At 34.5% G+C, this 23,654-nt stretch overlaps 1 protein-coding gene across 1 annotated transcript in view; it reads right to left on the bottom strand.

Moving 5' to 3' along the window:
- Positions 1-23,654, bottom strand: part of LOC134539388 (calnexin) — a 102,562-nt gene that overhangs the window by 43,870 nt on the left and 35,038 nt on the right. The window contains exons 3-6 of the mRNA XM_063381382.1: positions 18,351-18,507; positions 14,738-15,033; positions 13,607-13,774; positions 1,136-1,395 (exon numbers count right to left, since the gene is read on the bottom strand). Of these exons, the coding sequence (XP_063237452.1) occupies positions 1,136-1,395; positions 13,607-13,774; positions 14,738-15,033; positions 18,351-18,507 (881 nt within the window). The remainder of the gene's footprint in view (positions 1-1,135; positions 1,396-13,606; positions 13,775-14,737; positions 15,034-18,350; positions 18,508-23,654) is intronic.

The raw sequence follows: 23,654 nt of genomic DNA, 5'->3' as shown, positions 1-23,654 counted from the left end.
TGTTCCTAGTTTTAAATACTTCAAAAAAACTTTTCAGCCATATTTATTTTAACATTATGTATTTTGAGTTGTAAAAATACCTCCTTACTTGTCCATACCACTTTAATACTGGCTGTAGAAAAACATTAATATATAAGAACTAATTGTATTGGAAACATTTATATAACTTACAATTTTCCTTAGGCCTTAGCTCTTAAATAATAACTTAATAATTAAAATTCAACAAAAAAGATAATTATAGCACAATTGCTAGTCTGATTTATTTAATGTTCAACATAATATTTATGTGCTTCTTGTTTTCTTTCTTTCAACATAGCCTCCTGTCAGGTGACACCAAGTTAATAGTGTTAAGTCGTGGATTCTGTTTATTATTACCATCAATGAAAGTTTTTAGATCTAATTAAAAAAAAAAATTGGTTGTATGTAAAGTCGGTTTACGGACAATAGTTTAATGTCATAACAAAACATTGATGAAATGATTGCATACTTTTAGGAATAAATTATTGAATCATTTTTATTGAATTATCACTATTATGTATGGATACAAAGAAGGAGTAAAATGAAATATACAATTTAATTGATAAATTTACTTTTATTTCCACTTATTAATTCAAACATGTTTATTACTTTAACAAAGAGATTATTTTAACTATAACCTTTATACATGTTTGCTATTTAACTTCTTCCAATCTGTGTTATTCTGTTAAGGATAGGACGATGATAGGAAAAGTAGGAAACGAATGGGAGTGTTTCAAGTTTAATGTGCCTCGAAAAAGTCAAATCGATAGTTGTTCCAATCGAGTGGAAGAGAGATAGATGCGGCGCAAGCGTACAATGAGCGTAACGGGACACAGCATAACGGGACAATGTGCATAACAGGATACTTTTTTGTGCGTGCAGCCGGCATTCACAGATTTATTAGATGTTGTCATGTCAAAAAAAAAACACGAGAGAAGAAAGAAAAGAAATTGAGTGGCGGGCGACTACCCTTCTTTCCCTCCAACATACAGCAGACCATAGAATTTTCTTAACACATGCATTCCTCACATCCTAGCATCCAACTGAAATGATTTCCAGAAACCAGGAGAAAACAACGCGGATACTCGAATGATGCCCCACCACCAAGCAGCATTACCAGTCATCGGGCTTCAAAGCGTTGGGGTCCGGGATCATCTCTGGCTCGTCGTCCAGCCAGCCCTCCGGCTTGGTGGCGCTCGCGTCGGGGATGGTAGCCGGAGCGTCTTCGTCCCAGTCGTCCGGCTTGCGCGCGTCCGGGTCCGGGATCTTCTCGCGGTCGTCCCAGTCCGACGGCTTCCTGTCGGAAGGGTCATCGATCTCCGCAGGCGGGTTCACCGCCGGAGTGAAGTCTTCCAGGAGGCTGCCTTCGTTGACAGTCTGTAACGAGATGCTCCTTAGTCACACCCCAGCTTCTACAACTCCTGGTCCTCCAGCTCAATTTCTTCTGTGCAGATTCAATTGTGCATATACATTTGGCCTTTCAAATTAATTATCCGTAAATAAAAATTGAGTAAGTCTTTCAGCAACATATACTTACAAAAAGAAACTCGGGTCATGGACACGAAATTTAACGTAGACTTCTTTAAAATAATCTTAAGTGTGATAAATAAATCAGAACTGAGTTTTCTACTACATTTTTTACCGTGAATCAAATGTAGTTTCCACACCCACTGCTAAAATTTGTTGCCTAGGTAGCCATGTCAACTATAGAATCACTTTATTTGCAGAGCGGAATTGTAAACTATTAAATGAAATAGCTTTAAAAATTGGAAAATATTAAACCAGACTTTCTGATTTTCAAAAAGGAATTTTATTAAAATACTGCCCATCTTGTCAAAATTCATTAAATAGTTAATACTATAATGTTTCCTTTGTCTCTATGAACTTTGGTTCATGCCATCCGCCACTGATGGCGGAACATTCCCATTCCATGCGACTTCCACTCCATTCACAAAATTACTCCTACCAAATGCAGTGTACAGAGAGCTAAGATGTTTACACAACAATAAACATGTTTGATTATACATGTACATACCCAACTAAATGAGAGCACAATTCTGGAACTTAAAATGATATATTAATAATGAGATTCAAATCAGTTTTATGTCATTTATAAAGACAGAAGAGAACAGCAATAACATTGATTGTGATCTGTGAATTCCTAACTGCAGGCATCATGAGTTAAATATTGAAATGTTAGTTTTTTTTTATTTTGTGAAACAATTTTGGACACGAGTTCAAACTTATCACCCTAAATATTATGAATGAGCTTAACTAAAATAGGACTTCTCCACGGAGAAAATACTGTTGGCGGCCTCAATACCTAGCTTTCCCTTCACAACCTCAACATGACAGCTTACTGGTACGTAGCAATGGGTTTGGGGCCAGACGGGAGGAAAAAGCTATACGAAGCTGAGCGTATTGGAGGCAGTCGTCAGCATCTGTGAAGATTGAGCCATCATCCCAACTGTGGCCTAGACTCCTGGTCCAGGATCTGAGGGTTTTTACAAAGTTACTCCATGAAGAACCTTCGTCTGGCTGGATCCTCGCGACACAGTAAAGCTGAATAAAACTACAGAATCAAGTTGAATTACACCAGCAAGAAGGCAAGTAATCCACTCAGGGAAGTTACTGTGCATTAAATGAATCTGAGCTCCCAATGACCACTGACAAGTAGACCAAACATTTCCAGACGCCAGAAGAAAACCAAAACAAGGATAGAAACTCCCTACATGCCACTGGTGGTTGTGTACCTCGAAGGCCTGGAGAAGTTCCAAATTGAATTCCCTGAACACCAGGTTCTTGCACACTCATTGGCAATGCAAAACCAGTCATCAGAGACTACTCAAATTTGTTTCCAATAGACCATTTAATCTTTAATGAAATTTAAGTCCTCAGCAATTTCCCCTACTTGAAAACTTATTTTACAGCACACACCTTCAAAAGATCTCACGTCTTTCACACATTCTATCACATACTTACTAAATGTACAAATAGAACATCTCAGATCACTTATTTCACACTCCTTTTATTTTATCAGTTTACCGTCAAGCCACTAGGTTTACCAAGTTGATCAAGCCACCAGCTATCACTTCACCAGCGAGGAAGGTGGTCCAACCAGCAAAAAATTGCCACCCTGCCCTTAAGAAAAGTTCTGCTTTCTTTGCGTGTATTCTTTCTACAAGCACCAGCTTGTGTGTACAGTAAACTCTTGATCAAACCCCCCCCACACACACCCTATCACCCCATACACAAACTAATGACTTACATGAAGAAACATTTTTTCTGGTAAACTTAAAATTTTGGGTAGTAAAGCTGAAAATTTGAATGCAATATAACTACCAACCAATATGTGTAGTAGAGTGGCTGGAACTTGAGATCCAACAAATGTGTTTTATCCACCGCTGCTTGCACATGTACAACGCCCACAGCATTTCAAGGAAGACATTCTTACAGATGACACAGTCATGTTCACCTTTACTGCTCACCAATCACAAGAGCAAGATATTACGGTTGTGTTTTTAGGTCAATTTCTTTAAAACAGGAGATTTTGGCATTATCATTTTAATTTTTATACATTGTGTTTATTTATAAATAAAAAGGGTATATTATTTAACAAATATGAAAATAAAACTTTTCTTAATACTTATTTAACCAACGTATTCTCTTTTTGACTGACACATAAACTTAGAAACAATAAATTCATTTGTAATAAGCATGTATAGAACAGAACTGCTCAGAAAAAATAAAAATATATTGACAAAGTTTCGTATTAATTTAAAATTTTATTTATATTAATGTATGATATGAAACCAACGACCTAGAGATATATAGACTGCTAGTGGGAGGCCATCTTTGATTCCAATTGAATTTGACAGAATGGTGGGCAAAAAGTGCTTTGTTAGCAGACGACGTACATTGACAGCAGAAAAGTAGCAGTGTACTAAGTTAATTATGTAATATTACGGGATGAATTATGTTCATTATGTAAAATTACGTGACACAACTAAAACTCGCAATGAACGAATACGACTACAATAATAACAAACCCACACAAATAATTTAAAAGTGGTCATTATTCCATTGCAGTAGATTATTTTAAATTAATAGTACTTAGTGTTGAGATAAATTCCATGTACTGTATCAAATTACCTACACGAAATACATATATAATAGGTTCAATAACTGATCTACATATTGGTCACAAACGTTGGGTCGAAGAAGGGTTAGCTATTTTCTAGCACATTTAATGTCGTATTTACACATTGCACTACGATGAAACTGTATTTAAAATTATATTTCACTCGTTCCATCTTTAAGTATTAACCGCAAAAACTGTAAAATTGCTGAAAACCTACAATTTTAGGGAATTTACTAGCAACTCGCCTCTTTCTCCCATAAGAACCAATGCTTTTACAGCTATGTTTTGCCCACCATTCTGTCAAATCAACTCTCTATCTCTCTCGCTCGTATTGTAGTTCCCCAGTATGCCGTCGACAGCAGCAATTGGCGCTGAAAGCAGTGTGATAAGCAGTCTATATATCTCTAGGTCGTTGTATGAAACTAATAAGAGGGGCTAGATCAAACAACATAACATTAAATTTTTTCCAATCCATTTAGTTCATACTTTTTGTTTAAAAATTCAAGTTAAGGGGCCTCCCTAGTAGCTTCAGAAGTTAGCGGAACACTATGTTTTTTAAATAATGATGGGACTTTATTGATCGACACTACGAATCTGAAAATTTTTCACCCATGAGAAGATACTACACGAATTGTCTGTATACGTTTACATTTTTGTTTTTTTCTATCAAAATATAAAATAAAAAATCACCAACTTGTCCAACTTTGGGGCCATTTTATACTGCTTAGGATAATGACAGAAAAAAGTACAAGTTTAGCCAAAAAGATAATTTTTTTCTGAAGAAATTCATGTATTTAAAACATATAGTCATCGCTTTAAATTCCGATATTTCTTTTCCGCAATTTCTGCAAATCCTGAAAGTTTTCCACCGTCTCGTGCTGCCGCTCGGCGAAGCCAGCTCGCAGGCCACAGCTCAGGTAGCGTGGTGGGGGAACACGAGACCGGAGGGGAGGCAGGCTACCTGTGTGTGTGTGCGTGCGTGAGAGGGAGACAACCCACAACCGCAACGGTAAGATAATCCCGTGACCGAAAGAAATTCTCAGAATTGCTTTTAGTGTGCCTCGCCACAGTACCATGTGCTCGACTTACTCTGTGTGTATATTCGTGTATCTCTAAAACATCGCTTTTTTTTAAACTACTAATATCCTAAAGCTTACAATACTAGATCATGTATTACGAAATAAAGTATTGAAACTGATCAATCAACACGTTGAAAGTTGTCGTACAAACTATTTATTGGTGACTTTACAGTCTCGCTAGCTAATTCGACAAAATTTATATTTAACTTTTAACATGAACATACACTTCAGTGTTTTCCTTCTATTTTTAATAAATATTCAAAAAACAATTATTATACTACCCAATATTTTTTTAAAATTATTTTAGTTTTCCAAAATGATTTTACACATCTTACAACGCTGAAGAAAAATTTATACTGGTATTAACTAAATGGTTAACTATTTACAAAAGTTTTCATACTTAAAAATGTAGGTTTATATAAAATGTATCTTAAACTAAAAGTAAAATCATATTTTGAAAACTAAATGTCATTTTTCTATGCTTTTTGGTTAGATAGATATCTGATGGTCTTCTCTGTTTTAAAAATGTTCATGGAATGATAAATAAAAAATAAAAACTAGGGAAGATCTATATTAAATAAGCTAGTCAGAAGTATATATGTATATGTTCCTCCTGGCGCAGGAGTCACGAGGAGGATTGAAGATGAGGTCAGTGACCGATCGCTCACATATGTAATTATGGATGGTACATTATTAATTACAAAATTCAAAAACCATTTTGAAGTTAAAAAGTATAAATAGTGGCAATGTTTAATGAAGATTACGTACATTTTCAGATAAACTTATTTCTACAGCTCGATTAATTAATAAGGGCAGGAAATAAATTTTTTACAGCAATTATACAAAATTATTACAATTTTACTAACCACAAATAGTTTATCCAAAAACCAAAATTAAGTAAATATTGCCCATACATTACAACATCCACGAAAGAACCTTGCAAATTATTTTTGTTAGATGCATTATTTTGCATTCAAGTTCTTTTTGTTTAAGTAATACTTCACTTACTTATAATTATTACATATTTGGCACATGGTCCGTCACGCCCAATTAAAGGGCCTGAATAAATAGAACGTGTTTCTGATCAAATTTCACGCCTGTTACTTTACCTGCAACCCGGAGCGGTGTGAAATAAATTATTGTACACTCGTGACGTTGGCAATCAACTTAAATATTTATGAGTTAAAACAAAACATAACTATAACGGATAATCAAAAAAATTGTAACATTTTGAAAGCTTGTTATGTTTTTATATAGTACACAAAGCAGTTAAACCATAAATTATTTGTTGTTGAAAAAAAATAATCCGTAATCTTTCATGCTTTTTTCCTTGATTTTTATTTCCAGATATTTTCGTTCTAGAAAAAAAATAAGGTAGCCTTATTCCAAATTTGTTATGATAGACGTTAGTTAACTAAGAATATAAATTCGCTTTACAACCACAGCTTGTACACAAGTCGTAAAAAAACATGGGTTCTACTTACAGGCCGTATTGAACTTAGTAGGTTTATGACAAATACAACAGCAATAAACATATGGCTGAGTCTGCTTCCATGTACACTTTTTTTTAAGTTATCACTTTTAAAGCGGGTAAAGTGTACCTATCAAGTAGCTTAGCATTACCCAAAGTGAATGTCGTGCTCCAGAAAATGTTCGAACTATGTAATATTTGTATCACTGTTGCGTTACAGACCTGCAACTTTTTTCAGTGCGCGATGTCACTCTTATGTAAAAATATGTCGTGTTTAGCGCAAACGGTTCGAATGAATCCACATCGAGTTGCCAAAGAATACCTATCGATGTCGGCAACATACATAAGTATACAAACCATCGTTTACAAGTGTATTCATACGTAAGTATATAACTGGCGGCGGGCCATGATGCAGTTGGTTCTTCGCGTACAGTCCACTGACGGGATAAGAAGCGTCAAAGATCTTATATGGCTATTCTGCAAACTTGTATGTCATTTCACTGCCTACTTTAGACAAACAACATCCATTACTTTCAGCTTTGGCTTGAAAAGAATTACTCCGGCCGGCTTTCTTATAAGACTTATTTCAGCTTCTCGTGCGACCAGTGTGTATAATTTTTCCGCAGCCTTATCTTTGGGTGAAAGTTATTTGGAAGGAAAGTTGTGTTGGTATGTTATTGTTCATCATGTATTACATAACAATTAGACTTACATACACACATGTATTTTTAAAATATAGGTATGTTTAATAACTTGCAATACAAAGTACCTATGTGTTGAATTTCATGTATTGAATTTTTTATTACATTATGTACGAGCATAATCACAATATTTTATGAGAAATTTTTAACACTTTTTACAAAGCAATCTCTAATTTCTTCCACACCTCATGGTTAACCTTACTATTTTATTTCATGTTTCAGTTGATTTAAACTGTTTGGAATCATAATATGACGGACAATGAAGAATATTAGTTTCAGTAAATTTTATGAGAGGATTTACTTATTACATTAAATATACCTCAATTTTTACCTCAAAGGAAAAAGTTGCATATCATTAAATGATAAATATTTGTTTCCCTTTAATATAGTTTATGAACATAACTTATTGTGATAATACCTATTAGTTAAATTGTGTTTTTGCAATGCTCTCCTATTGCAGTAAAATTCTTGGGCAAATAGAATAGCATATAGTCGATCTTTAACATAAGCTTTCAGAATACATAAACGTAATAAATTATGTTCTCGTGATTTTAACAATTAAATATTTCTTCGCATGAAAAAATTAATTAACTAAAAAAATATTTCAGTAAATTTATACTCAAGGACTAAAAATGTTTATTTTAGTTTTAAAACATATTGTATGTATGTATACTTTTCTGAAAAAAGTAGATTCAAGAAAACAAATTTTCTTTTTTATTTTGATCTTGAACTTACTTGACAAGCAATATTGAACTTCAACTTTATACTTTCGGTATAGCACTTTTCGATTTATTCTTCTTCAAACGGGAATTAAAAGTAATGAATAAATAGCATTTTCCTCTATAATTATTGCAGCCGTATATTGAAAAGTTTAACTTTCCTTTATTTGCATGACGCGGAACTCGTAACTAGACAAAACGTTTGTTATTTATTTTGAACGTTATATTTATGTTTCCTTTCGAACTTAAACGAAACTCTTAACATTTAATTTCATCAAAAGTTATACAATATAAGTATCAAATTAAAATATTTTTAAGTGAAGTTGTGGCTATTTTGTTGTTGAAAATGACACTCTGAAGTTTGAATGAAAGTGAGATATGATAAAATTATATTTGTAGTTAAAAACAGATAATTCATTTCAAATTCAATCTTTTGTACATGCAAATTTACAAATAAATTCGACAATATATTAAATTCTATGCATTTGAATCTATTCGTATATTCTGCAGTATTAATTCCTATAAGAAAATACTTATTACGTACAATATACTTTTAGTTCTGTCGTATAGTTATACAAATTTTTTTATCAAAAGTATTGTTTCGTCTAAGCGGTTATGGTTGAAAAAGAAAAAAAAAGTAATTTATATTATTTTTAAATTCGGTTGTTAGTAAGAACACGTATTTAGTGTAATATGACATACATTATTCTGTTTATTAAAACATTACTATCGATAACTCTATTTTAGATTTATCTGTCTATGATATAGGTATTTCAACTTGATTCTTTTTCTTCGGTTTATGACAGCAGCAAATTTTGTTTTATCGCATATGTAATGTTTTTATGTTTTGCATATTATAATTAATGAGTTAGTATTTGTTAGCGGGTGAGGCTTTTTCACAAATGGACGCGTTCTTGGCGGCTTGCAGGTAGGACGCGTGTATTACGCAGGCTGGATAGGGAAGTACGACTGCGGGCGAGCTCCATGATAGAAGCAACGGGAGTAGTAGCACTCGGCTATTTGTATAGGTTGGGATAGCTGTGCGAATGGTAGAACAGACCACGGGTCTATGGTGAGGAAAAAGGTCCCAAGCTCGACATCCCGACGATGAGACCGTTTACGAACTGTCGATGGATCATCAGGAAAGTCAACAACTTGTTCAGAAACTTGAGTCCCTCTTTAAAAATTCAGTTTAATACCTGGAGATGACTATATTAGATGTTCTACCAAGCGAAGCAAACTCTTAATTCATTACTAGTTGATGTTTAATATTGTGATGCAAAATAAAATTGTGAATTAGCTTACTTTGCTCATGCCAGGTTTTACAAGTTTGGTCAAAGTTAATTAAATGAATATAAATTGTGTCCCTTTGCTACTGGCTACCCGCAAGAAATTATCATGGTGAATAATAGATAATAATTTTAAGTCGACATGGAATATTATATGATTTTTATGGGATTGTGTTTTAGTAATGGTGTGTGTATTTTTAAGAAACTGTCTTGTGTATTTTATTACATTCACTTCAATTAACGAATTGTCTGAACGTAATGTTATTGTTTGTTTTAATATTTTGTTTTATTGAACAATAATACATAGTTTGCCACTTCGAGCGACTACAGAAATGACAATACAATTAGTTTACAGTGTTCCAAACATTTTAGTTTCCTCTACTGTACATGGGGCGAATATGTTTTATGTTATGTTTACTGAAACCATATCATTATACATGCTAAGTGAGATGTTGCGATTGAGTAGAAGCGAAAATATGTCTTAAAACCATGGTAATGCTATGAATTCCATTAATTCGTTTACTCTGTGATCCGCAGGGTCTGTTGTTATGACTGAATACATGTGCACTTCCTCTATGTAGCGTGGCTTCATTGAGATGAAAGCATAGCTCACGTTGATGAAATACTTATTAATTAAAAAATTAAAATGTTACTTTATGCTTCAATTTCTGTTAGTGTCGTACACAGATTTAAAATGTAATGCAGAGTTCCTTAGTTTTATGTATATTGAAATTTGCTCATGTGTAGAGTAGTTATTAAAAGCATAAAAAACATGTATGACGAATTGTTGTGTATTATTTCCATTAGGCGTAACCATGAAAATAGATAAGATTTTATCATTATGTGAAACCTACATTTGAAATGTTGGCGTTTAAATATTAATAAAAGCGTGTGAACTCTTAAAGCGCTATTTATCTATTTAGGAAGTAGGTAGTTTCTTTGATTTTAGAAGTTTTTTTTTTTAACACAACTAAATTAATTCGAAAATTTGAACTACTGCAAGCAAAAAATACTTTATTCAATTTTTATTTTAAAATTAGCCTTATATTCTACCTTGCTTACACTTTATTATTGAAAAAGATTTTTTTTGACAGAGATGAATACCGTAAATTAATACACAAAACATACATGTTTTCGTATGATACAATAACAGCTAGTGACAGTGACGAAACCAAAATTATTTTGATAGTTTGTATAGAAAATCCCCAACAGTAGTGGCAATATATTTAGGGATTTCGTTGTAGATGGGTACTATTTCACAATAAAAAGGAGTTATCGTCAATTATCAAAGCAGCCATATTTCGTATCTTCTTTGACAGCCTAAATACAGCACCAAATGACGTACTTGGCTAAAAATTAATTCCAGCTGCATGTGTACATTCCGGGAGGAGGGGAGAATCTCAGGGTAGCCCGAACCTCCCTGAAATAAAAAAGCCCATCGGAGGGGGCCCGCTTGCATTTGTAAAATCTTCACGTTATCGCGCGGGCCTCATGGGAATCCTACAGATTTTCGCCCGTGATTCCAGCTATACATTTCACTGACACCTTGAGCACAACAGTCAGTGCACACTGAGTTCTTACATACCACCCGCACTTGTCTTCGATAAAATCTGAACTCAAACATTATCTTTTGGTTGAATGTAGCGAAAGGGAAAAACAGTCACCTTTCTTGCCACGATCTTGTTCGCAGATAACGCAGGTATAAGTAGTAAATGGACTCCACACAATGACAACCCTCCCATTATTCCGCCCCCCTCGCTGAAACGCCCTCTCCCCCCTCCACCACGGCGCAGGCGACAGGCTCAGGTATATCGCCACGCCCAACCACTGGCAGTAGCACGTGGCCAGTGGCCCCACACGCTAAACATTTTTACTAGGGAGGCCCCTTAAATGATGTAATCCCAATTAATTTTGTACCATAACTAAAGATAACATTTTAGTGGTTTAAGTTAATTTTATCAAAATGCTGATTGATTTAAAGTTTTTTAGTTAAATTTTGGTGCTAAATGGTGTATAAACTTGCATTTCGGTGTTATATGTACGTTGTATTTACTGGCTTCGCGGTGTTATTTTGGTTTTATCACAATTCACCATATAATTTTGTTCCTACCAATCACAGTCCTATGTTTTGCAACCATCTTACTCCTATCCCATTCCCTAAAGTTTTATCAATCTCCTCCAAAAACTGTCAAAAGGTGAGGAAAAATAAAAAAAAAACTTGAGAAGCATTAACAATACAGAGCAGATTTCAACTTATGTTGGAACTTGGTGATCTGAACAAAGACAATTTTGGCATGAATCTTCATTAATCAGGCAGACAACATGGCGGACATTGCAGTGAACTGGTAGTCCCCGGCCATGCCAAAGGACTGGTACCTATGTATGAGTGTGACCTCACAAGTCCCCATTAAACACTTATTCGTTTGAGAAATGCTTTACTTGTTTAGGAGATATCTATTACTTAAACAATAAGTAAATATTACTTAAGTCCTAGGTTAAGCACAAAACAATTTCGTAACATCAATTGCAATGGAAATTGCCTTAACAGGATATCCCACAAATCTGTAATTAAATATTCCCTGACTTTTCCCTGACAAAAATTCATAATTTATATGATTTCTTTTTATAATTTTGCAAATTTCTGAAAGAAAGAAATTCCAACTTAAAGAGCTGGCCTAGCTCTCTCACCAATTTCTTTATTTTAACATTTAACACAACCTTTCATATAACATTTTATAGTTTGAACAACTAAGCACTAAAACACCATCTAACAAAAAAAAAAAATACTCTCAGAGCCAGGATCATAGCAGATTGGAACTTAACATTTTTTTCTACTCTAATTTCTATCACCGAGGAATTTCCATGACCTTTCCCCAATTTAAATGAACTCCCTGATATACCCTGACCAATTTTAGCTTCCATGACTTACAATGATGTGGGCACACGGACTAAACTAGTTTACAACTAAACAAGTTCATATGTTGCCGACTGATCACGATGGCACCCAGTAAAGGTATTGTTGAACAGGTCGTGCCCACAACCACCGAAAAGGTTAATTAATTATACAAACAATTTTCAACCTTTTGTATACACAACACTAGTGATGAGCCAACTGAATCCATAAATACCATTAAATCCTTAATAAAGTAGACACCTGATTATCCGGGTGCAGGTTATCCGGTTTGCAGGTTAACCGTGTCTTATTTCACTACCATAAACAGAAAAAAAAATTTGACTATTTTATTTTTATGTGACAGTATTTTATGCTGTGATTCAAGACCAAAAATAATAACAAACATAGTGCATACACAGTCGGTTAAGTGTTAGTATGCATCATGAACTTCGAAACTGCTAGAGCAAATTATTAACACACTCCTGTAAGCCACACGCGCTTGTTTTCTACGTGCCCTTGTGAACCCCTCAGGTATGCACGCCAGCACGGCGCTACAGTTCCGTGTTTCACACAAGCGATAACTGGACTGTGTAGTTTCAAGGCAGCAGTCACAATGCAGTCGAATTTTCTTTCTGTTAATCTTTAGGCAGTAATGTCTAATAATAAATGCAAATGAGTGGTACTTGACATTCAACAAAAATTAATAATCGTCAACCAGCTAGACGTAAAATACGGCTATGCTCCAATGATATGTACTGCAACTTTTTCTGTAAATTATGTCTAACATTTTAGTACCTGTTATGTAAAACCTTATACAATGTTTGCCTATAGTCAGGACAAAAAATTTAAACTGAACAGTTTTTTTTCAACACTGCTATAACCGTGTATTTTGGCTATATAGGACCCCTTACCAGTCATTACCCTGGATAATCGCAAGTCTAGTGTATTGGAAAGATTCGATACTAGACAAAAAGGATTTCAAGATAAATATTTTACATGGCCTGTATATTTAGTCTACAATACTATTAAACCAATTTTTGTGTTTTCAACCAGTTTCAATGCCCCCAGAACATTCGTTTAACACTTAACGTAACATTTGTGACTACCAAAATTGTTTATATCCTGAACATGTAAAATTTCGTTTAAAAAATAAAAATTAAATGGGTAGAATATTGCTTGAAAATTCAAAATCTCTGTGCTTTTGCTGATTATTTATTATATTACCGACTAAAGAACTGGATATGAGGAACAGTGGATTCAAACCATTACTATTTTCAACCTTATGTTTGGATTACCTTGTGGTCCAGAAGGATCGTGAACGTGTTGTCTGGACGAACTATCAGTGTGTACAGGTGTGGAAGTTTGTCCTTGAACGGTTCTTCCATCCTGTCTTTGGGCTTCTTGCTGTGCTTCTCGGTGAACGTGCCATTCAAGGGGTTCTTGTGGCGGAATATGAAGTGCAACTAATGGAAACAATAACAAAATAATTAAATAACAACCTACTAGATACACACTAAGAAAATAAACTATTAGTACACATTAAAAAAGTAAACTATTGAGTCTAGAAAACCTACATTAAGGACTTGAAATACACTGTGCCTTATTGCCTACAAATAATATTCAGTAATTAAGTTGCAAAAACGTGTGTAAAATGTTCAAGGAACTCAGAATAAAATAAAAAAAATCCCTTACAACACAGCCTACAGGCGTAAGTAGATTCCAAAGTACACATTTCTTACGGAAATATTTTGGAAACTTGATATTCAAAAAACTAAAATAAGTTTCAGGACTTATATTTATGTTAAATATTTCTTTTAAAAAGTTTACCTTTTTATTACTGTATATGGGCTACTTGAGCGAAATTTGTCATATGAAACAATGATACACACAATATTTCAGACGTGACATTAAGTTTTTCTGCTTCCGTAACAAATAACATTCCATGATACCGTAACTCAACATCTAAACCAGTAATTATTAGGGATGTTTCAACCAAATCCTCAAATCCCTAGTATTTGAAGGATTAAATATTCAAGGAAAAAGATTACCAGAAAAATATTAGAGGGAATAGTGTAAATTAAAAAATTCAACACAGATAACCTCTGAAGTTTACAAGGTCAACTTTTCCTTCACACCTATCTTGTTACCATTCCCCAAGCTATTATTATTATTAAGATCCTATTACAATGTGTATTGATTCAAGAAATTTTAGTTTGTGAAACAACCATTTAAAGAGTAGAATTTTCAAAAATCATAATAAATGTTTTTTTTTTTTTTTTTAATTTATTGTACATTCGGATTTGAGGGGAATTTTCGAGGTACTTTCTGGGAATCAAATCCGAGAAAACTGGGCTTTGAACCTATCACTAGTAATAATTAATACTTGGTAGCACTGGTCTTGCGTGCAGGAAGACACAGAGACGCACCTTGTGGTCGTTGCCGCACTTGTCGGGCCCGAACATGATGGTGTAGGGGGTCTTGTCGTGGAACTGCCGCAGGTCGGCAGTGTGCTTGCCCAGAGACAGCAGCTTGAGGTAGGCCCCCCCGCACTCCTGCCCCTCCTGGAGCGTCACCTCGTACTGCACCACCAGCGGCCGGCCCGCGAACTGGAACGGCCGGTTCAGCCGTGACGAGATGGCCGCGTGCTTCGCCTTCGACTTCAGCACCAGCCCCAGGTCGCCCTTCATCGAGTTCTTCTGGGGCGTCTCCACGCTCCACTTCCCTGCAAGCAACATCCTGCTGTGGCAGTATGGACATGAAAAAAAAAGTCTACTAAATAATGTTTCCAAACTGTCAACAATCCCACAATGAATTAAAAGTGAACGACATCAAGGCTATTAGAGAGAGATGAGGATGAAACAGTGTGAAGGAGCACCTAAAGTGAAAGAAAAGTAAATACCCTGAGAAAACATACATATTAGGTCAGGGCAAAACCAGTCATTTTTTTGTTACAATTGTAAAATAATCTGTGATAGTTTTACCCCACCAGGAAACTAACTCGGATGTCTTCGATTGAGAGCTGGAGATAGCTTTTATAATCTTGAAATATTTTTTTCTTTTTTACTACACTAACACATGGTAATAACCAATCATGTAACATCTGTTACCAAAACCGTGTTAACAGAGGTTGCTGTTATTTTTTACGTATTGTTTTACCAGCATTCAAAACTGTCTTTTTTTTTTTTTTTCATTTTCTTACAAATATATATTTGGAGAGAGAGAGAGTCTACACACACTAGTTAATAATCTGCTACTTTGCTCGCACAATTTCAGGATATTATTGACATTGCTGATATTGCGCCATTTTTAAAAAAGTAAGTAATTAATTCAAAACATTTTTTTCAGAATAAAAAGACACAATAAATTGTCAGTTGTATAAAATATTTAAATCATAATGAAAGGTTCAAGAATTATATTTTATTAAGTGATTAAAATAGTCAGCTCTGACCATCAATTTGTACGCATAAATTTGCATACACGAAACAGTTTTATTTCTAGCTGTACACCTATCCCTCACTTAGCCCGTCTTCAGATTGCACGAATTCATTTAGTGCGATGTTAATTTTACTGCCCCAGTCTTGAATAGCACGTCTGTAAATTTCAGTTAGCGCGAAATCTCCACAGGCCAAAAACAAAAGTCTGGCACGACGCCACGAAGTCGGTTTAAACTTTTGTAAACAACAGATGTGCCGTGGGTTACAGTTAGCCAAACAAGGGGGGAAGACATGCGTGCGCAGGTCTGACTACGCTATCGACTGTTGTACACACATCAGCTATGGCAAAGTTAAATTGCGGCTATGGAGTGTAAAGGACCAATGATTTTACATCCGCGCTTATGCCGCCGAGCCGTACCGTTGTCGCCTGGCCACAGACCGGGCCGTGAACAGTATTAGACACAAACAAAACTATTTTGTAGTTGAGGTTGATTTCATAAAGATTGTAAAAAGTACACCTCTGGCAATGTGAATTTATATATTATTATTTATTCTTTTCTAGTCTTTTTATGAAAATAGGTAATTATTGCATGAATAAATATAACTACAGTCAACTGTACTAACAAAATTCTGGGGAAAAAAAAAAAGGCTGTGGCAAGTATGAGAAAGTAGCTGTAAATACCTCAATATAAATCTTATATCCGAAAAGAATTTATTACATAAATATACTCTATGTACCTTTAATGTTGACATTTAAAGTTACATGACAGTTAAAGACCAATTCTGTCAAATAACTGCTGTCGTGGGTCTTGCAATACAAGTGTACAAACACAAAATAATTTTTCCTGAATTCAATTACAAACCAGAATTCGTTGAAATAATGGTAAAAATATAAAATTATACAAAAATTTACAGCTAAAACATTATTACAAATTTTAATTCTTAGAGTATATTTTCTCCAGACATGTTAGATATTTTTTATGAGTTTCAGAAAACTGTAGCAAGCAGGCAAACTTCAAACCTACGACACTCGCCACACAAGCACAACATATTAGCGATCACCAGCAACAAGACCCCGCCTTGAAGTGAAAAACAACTAATATGTTTTAGCATTAGATGTGCAAAATTACTACCAGGGTTTCATTACGAGAGATGAAAAAATTCTTGAAAGTTCTTTTAAAAAACTAAACGTGAGTGACAGTACTCTGTGATGTGTAAACATCTGTAAAGAGCAAATTCATTTGTTCTCATGCTGCACATGAACTTAAAATATGAAACTTGATACCAAATTTAACGTATAATTCTTTATAATAATACAGAGTGATAAATATAATAAGTGTATTCATTTTCAGGAAAAACTGTAAAAATTTCTCCCCTTTTCAAAACCTGCTACAAATTCTTTTTAACAAAATGGTACTATTGATTCCTCAGGGCTAGTCGAACAGGAGTACCGAAAGTGTCTCAACGTTGAACCTGTGACATTTCCCCCTAGACGGAAATAATCATCACCTGCGTTTTTGAGGTTATACTTCTTTAGGTGTGTTGAGGGTGAAATTTTAGTATACCACAAATACAATGAAATAAGCGTGCATTACACAACGAAAATTTAAGATTGAAAGTCCAATGCGCATGCATGCAGTAACTGCTATAGCCACGAGCCGAAGTCATCAAGATGGCGGACCCATGTGTGGCAACATGCATCCGTGCATGTTTTGTGAATACCGGGGGATGTACCTAGCGTACTGGTGTGCCAAAGTAAACTTTATAGTAGTAAAACTATTGTGGAATGCATTTTGTAAACTTGAATAGTCATAATATATAACAGCAAGTTTAAATATACCAATAATTTATCAACCAGTAAAAATTTTGTTGGGACAAAAATGGCATCAAATATATTTAAAATTTTGTTAGTTCTCTAGAGCATTACAAATGTGGTGCTACATTTTAAGTTTTTTTTTTTCAAACTAAAAGTTGCAGATAGATAAATTAAAACAAAATTATCCCGAAACATTTTAAAACACATATTATATGTATAATTTATTTTTGCATAAATGACAGAAATCCATCTGTAAATAATTTTTACAAACAACCTTATTGAGCTGAATCAACATTTACGATTTAGCAGTAAAATTTTTATAGTGAAATTATTTTATTCACCATGTTGAATATATGTAGACTAACAATTTTTTTTTCTCTCTCTACAGTATGACAACGCTGTGCTATCTCTACATTTCAATATTAACAAAGAATTGTCAAAATTGTAATGCACATTTTTTAAGTTGTATTTATTTCTTTTATAACCATTAATTATAACATTAGGTATTAAAGGAAAATGTTACTATTATCAAGTTTTATTTGGCTCACTAATATGCTTATGTTTTCACGAAAGTTTAATATTTATGGATGAATCACAAGATTAAGCCATCTTTTCCGAATATTTCTGAGACTTCCATAATTGACAGCACCAGTTTACACATTTCTGTTCTAATTGAATTCCATTCCATTCACGAAATTACTATCAAAAGCAGTATACCCAGAAATAAGATATTTATACATCAAAAATGCAGGTCAGACACTTGATTCTCCCTAACTTTTATATACTAACCATCATATTTCGCTATGTCATCGTCAATTCCTTCCTTCTTGGCTTCTGACAAAACCCATTTTTTCTTGAATTGTTCAACATCATCAAAATGCTCAGCAAGATAAGCATTGTTTGGTGCTACAGGACTGACATATGCAAAATCCTCCATATGGTCATCCTGAAATCACACAAAAAGATAATTTTATATTAAATTATGAACTTATAAAATATATTGAAAAATTTCTGTATAATACAAGTAGTGTTAATTGATTTCAATGCTACCATGGTTGAACTACGAGGCAATTTCATTACCTACACTGCAAATAAAGAATGAAAAGGTAAAAGTTAACAGACCTAATGTAATTTAAATTTCCATGGCATAAGAAAGTAAAAAACCTTATTCAAGGTTAGACTGGTGTCATATGCATATAATTTATAACACACAAGAAAGATCTCTACTTCAGGAAGTAATATTTAACAGTTTATAGCATGACCAAATGTGTACTGTCTACAAAAAAAACACATTTTAATTCTAATCAATAAGTAAAACAATCTAATTTGGTCTGGTCATAGGCCTTCTTAAATACGTAGTACAAAAAAAAAAAACAATAAATATGCAGGTTATTGATAGTTAGAGACAGGTGTTTTTCGCGATGCGCGAAATCGCGAAATATTAACGAAATTAATACACATAAACTTAAAAACGCGAAATTATCAATTACTTAGAGAAATCACAAAAAAAATTTCGAAAAAAAAAAACACTGAAAATAGCTAAACGTCTGTATTATGATAACTCGATAACAGCAGTCGATTATAATCTATTGTTAACGACTTTCGATAGTCTAGGAAGTCGTATTCGTGTCGCACTATCGCCTCGCCAGAGTCGCCACTCGCCACAGTAAGTTAAAATGGTGTGGATGTAATCAAACATTTTTGCTCTGTTTCTTGTAAAACGTTGATTTTAAAATGGTTGTGACAGTATTTGACAGGGCGGTGGAGTTTGCGAGCGAAGGATTCTGTCTTTGACAAAGTGCAAAAAAATTCTCGTGTGCAAGTACTGCAACGTTAGAATAGAGTGGCAACGGAAAGACACGTGCTTGAAACACACAAAAACAGTGCCTCGCATAACAAAAACAAGGAAAGTCAACAATCCGATGCAAAAAGGCACGTTTCGCTGAAATCAGCCTTGTTGATGGCAAAATAAAGAAAATTTGACAAGAATGAGTTCATTATGTTAACAACTCGAGCTTTTATCGAAGCGGACATCCCGATTGAAAAACGGAATGACCCGAAACTTCGTCAATGGATGCACAAGTACATTGCAGGTAGATGCTCTAAAGCGTACAATATTTTAACAGTTTTGTGAATTCTTAAGCAGATAAACAATGTTACGATAATAAATTTTGTTAGGCCTACCTACTCTTGAAATATTCATATAGCTGTGAGTCTTGTTTTTTACAGCACTTATTGGAAAAAGTTGATATAACCTAGCCACAGGTAAAAATAGACGTAACTTATTTGTTTTTAGGTTAGGACTTGAGCTTTTCTCTTTGTCAGTAAATTTTTTAAAACAGTTTCCAGTACTGTGCTTTGTAACATGTTTAGGCCTAGTAAATATATGCATTTTTTAAAACCTGAACAATGCAGACAAACTGTGTAATTCTACTCTTAAATGACATATTAAACACATTCACGTAGAACTTATATTTATAAACCTCATTTTGCAGTTTTAAAATCAACAAAATTTTTGACGAAACTACTGATAAAATAGCGAAAAATATACCGAAATCATCTCGTAAAAAGTAACGAACTTGTGCAAATTTTTTCACCGAAAACACCTGTCTCTATTGATAGTGATTCCATCAAATGATATTAACATATTTTAATATTTTTAAAACTAATAAATTTTTGTGATGAAACCACTGAATGATTTAATAATTATTTAATGCTAGTGAGATTTAATAGTAGTGGCTAGATTATACACAAAATTACACATTTCTATGACATTTCACAATGGATATAGTTGAACTTTAGTCTGCACGCCAAATTAATTATGTTAGCAACCTGGATTCCAACCCTACAAGTTCTAAGTTCAGTAACATTAATTATTCCTTCAAACAAAAACTAGTAATTGAAATTTCAATAACCCTGACTGACAGGATCATATCATGACTTACTTCCTAAAAAAGAGTTCTTACAACCAGCCTACATTTAAGGAAACTGTTTTCTGGGGTTTTAAAAAAGAGTATAATATAGGTATGTCTACTAAACAATTGTCTTACACCTTTAATTTAATTTATTCTTCAATAGTCATTGTAAATGTTTCGTTCAGTCAACACAGTAAAGCACTAAAAGCCTTATCCAGTTTTACAGTTAGCTACTGTGTGATAAGCCTCTGCCGTCCTGAAGATTGTGTTTGTTAGCCAAGGCCTACCTCTGCAAGTTGTACTGATAAAAAACCTGTTTCCGACACACTCAAACAGTTTAGAACTTCTACAGTCTTTGCAATACTGTTGGGCACAGTAGTCTAACTATATATAAAAAAAAAAAAAAAAACACTATAAAACTTTGTCAAAATTAAAACACTCAAAATCAGATTACACAGAAACACTATTAATGCATACCTCAGATCCATCCACTGCTTCCAGCCTACGGCCAAGTCAGCAATGTAAAATACCTCCATCTTCCTCTGTCACTCCACCCTTCCTCCTACTTCACTTTATTGCAGCCTTCTACTCTCTCTGGCACGCCTGTAACTATCTGCTCTTCCCACCTCCTCCTTGGTCTTCCTTAGGGCCTTCTTCCTGTATACTTCATCTTCATCAGTTTCCTGGGCAGCCATTCTTTTCCCATTCTCTGCACATGACCATACCATCTCATCATTGCTTTTCCCATGATCTCATTCAAGTCCTGTACTCCTGCTCTTGTTTGCACCATCTGATTCCTGATCCTGTCTTGCCTCGTAACTGCCAACATACACCTCATAAACTTCATTCCTATTGCTTTGATCTTACCAGCTCTTAGCTCTGCTCCATAAGTGACTATGGGCACATAGTAGGGATTTTACAACACTTGTTTGCATTTTAATGGCACGTCCCTCTTCCATACCAAATCTCTCACACAACTGCAGAATGCATCCCTTGTCGTCTTCTCCTTACAATTTCCTCCTTGTTTTTGCACTCTCCCTCCAATACACATGTTTCCACTCAACATCTAATTTGATTCATCTCCTTACTCCATTTTGTTCATCATGACTATCCCTTCATTCTTTTTAGTGTTGAATCTCATACCACATATCCTCACTTGCTCACTGCATGCCATTAGCTGCTCTTGTACCTCGCCTTCCTTTTCACACCCACACCATCAAATAATCAGAAAATAGCATTAGTCATTGTTCTTTCACCAAACTTTTCTTCCACTCTCTTCATAACTCTCTCCAACACTATAATAATTACCAACCTGCTTCACTCCGTTGGCTTGTCCAAACTACTTTGTCACTACTCTTCCAGTTCTCACACATTTCTGTTTCCCTTATACATAGTACTCCTTACTCTACTTATTAATTCTTCTTTAATCGCAGCATCTTCACATAGCTAGCCAAACACACCATCTTTTCACACCGTCTTCTCCACATTCAGAAATATCATTACTAAATCTTTCCAAAATTCGTATCTTCACTACATCAGCTGTCGTACGGCAAAAATCAGGTCGATAACTCTCCAAGCCCATGCTGCTTCTCATGTCATTTTCCTACCATGCCCTTCCTTATCTTCTTTTCCTAGATCTCTTACAACTTTCCACAGTTGCACATCAAAGTGATCTCCCCACAGTTCTCACATATTTTCCTGTCTCCTTTCTTATAAACTGGCACTATTATCCCTTTACACCAGTTCTCTGGTATGCATTTTTCTCTCCAAATACACATCATCACTCTATACAGCCATTGAATTCCTACTTCTCATGCTGCTAATATCATTTCTACTGTTAGCTCGAGCTTAGACATTCTTCAGCCTTTTCAGTTCTACATCTACCTCTTTCCATGTGATATCATTTAACTCTGAATATACTTACTGCTCGTCTGCTCCTTCATTCTTATTTCTGCCTGGGTTCAGCAGCTTTTCAAACTAATAACTACACAGTTCCTTTTCCTCTTTTTCCATCCCCACCATTCTTTATTTATAGTTTTAACAGTCTGGCCATTCTGTGCTTGGCTTTATAATAGTGTCTTGTCTTACTTCCACATCCTTCTCTAGCATCTCTACCCATTTTTGCATACATTTCTTTCTCTCCTCTTCTACCAATCCCTTTGCTTCTCTCTTCTTTTCCTTATACTCCTTTTCTGTATTGGAACACCTGCTTTTAAACCGTTTTCTGAAGGCTTCGTTTTTCTCCTTCACTGCTTATTTCACTCTCTCATTCCATCATAGTGTTTCCTGCCTATTGTAATAATGAATTTGTACTGATAAATTTTTATTAGATATTAAATGGCATAAATGGCACTGGTTATATAATAAAATTTTCCTTACCAAAATTCCAATCCCACCATCCCCATAGCTAACCTAGTTTTCTCTCCGTTATCTTTATTTCAATCAGAACCTCACATACGTACACCATTTTATATTGTACATGACTATGGAATAAAACATCTGAATAAAAAAATGTTTTCACAGTCTTCATGACAGCAAATTAATATTAATAGGATATTTCCATGACTTTTCCAGAATTTAAAATAAATTCTCAGACTTTCCTTAACCAATTCCAACTTCCTTGACTTTTGCACAATTTTCCTTGGCTTTCCAGACTGTTGACATGCTGTAAATGGTCAGCACCATCGTGCAGCAGAGGCCACATGATAGTCTCACCAGGCGGCTGCTATCCTCAATGTCACGACCAGTGTCTTGAGGCGGCAGTAAGGGAATATCTAACGAAAACCCACCACATTCCAACCAAAATACAATAGATATTTCTCATTATGGTTAACTAATGGAAATTTGTTTACAGTACTCTGAAAGTCCCTTGTTATTTTGGAATATGAATGTATCTACAGTAACTTAACTTAAAATATTCACTACTTAACAAACCATTTATTTACAGGGGGAAATGCGTGCATAAAATTATATGATAATGTCCTTAAAATAATCTCATTTTACCTTAAAACAAGAAGGCATAATTAATAAATTTCCAAGCATGCTTGCCCTGTTATAGTAGGATGTTGATCATGTGACTGCTGGAACTAAATCAATTGTTACCAGGTGTCTCCAAATAGTGGTGAAACAATTTAAAGTCATTTTTTCAAGAAATGTTAGTAAGATTTTCTTACACCTA

Source organism: Bacillus rossius, chromosome 15 (genome assembly GCF_032445375.1).
Source record: "Bacillus rossius redtenbacheri isolate Brsri chromosome 15, Brsri_v3, whole genome shotgun sequence".
Classification (NCBI taxonomy): Eukaryota; Metazoa; Arthropoda; class Insecta; order Phasmatodea; family Bacillidae; genus Bacillus; species Bacillus rossius.
The sequence above is the reverse complement of the archived record's forward strand: the minus strand, read 5'-3'. Positions and strand labels throughout refer to the sequence as shown.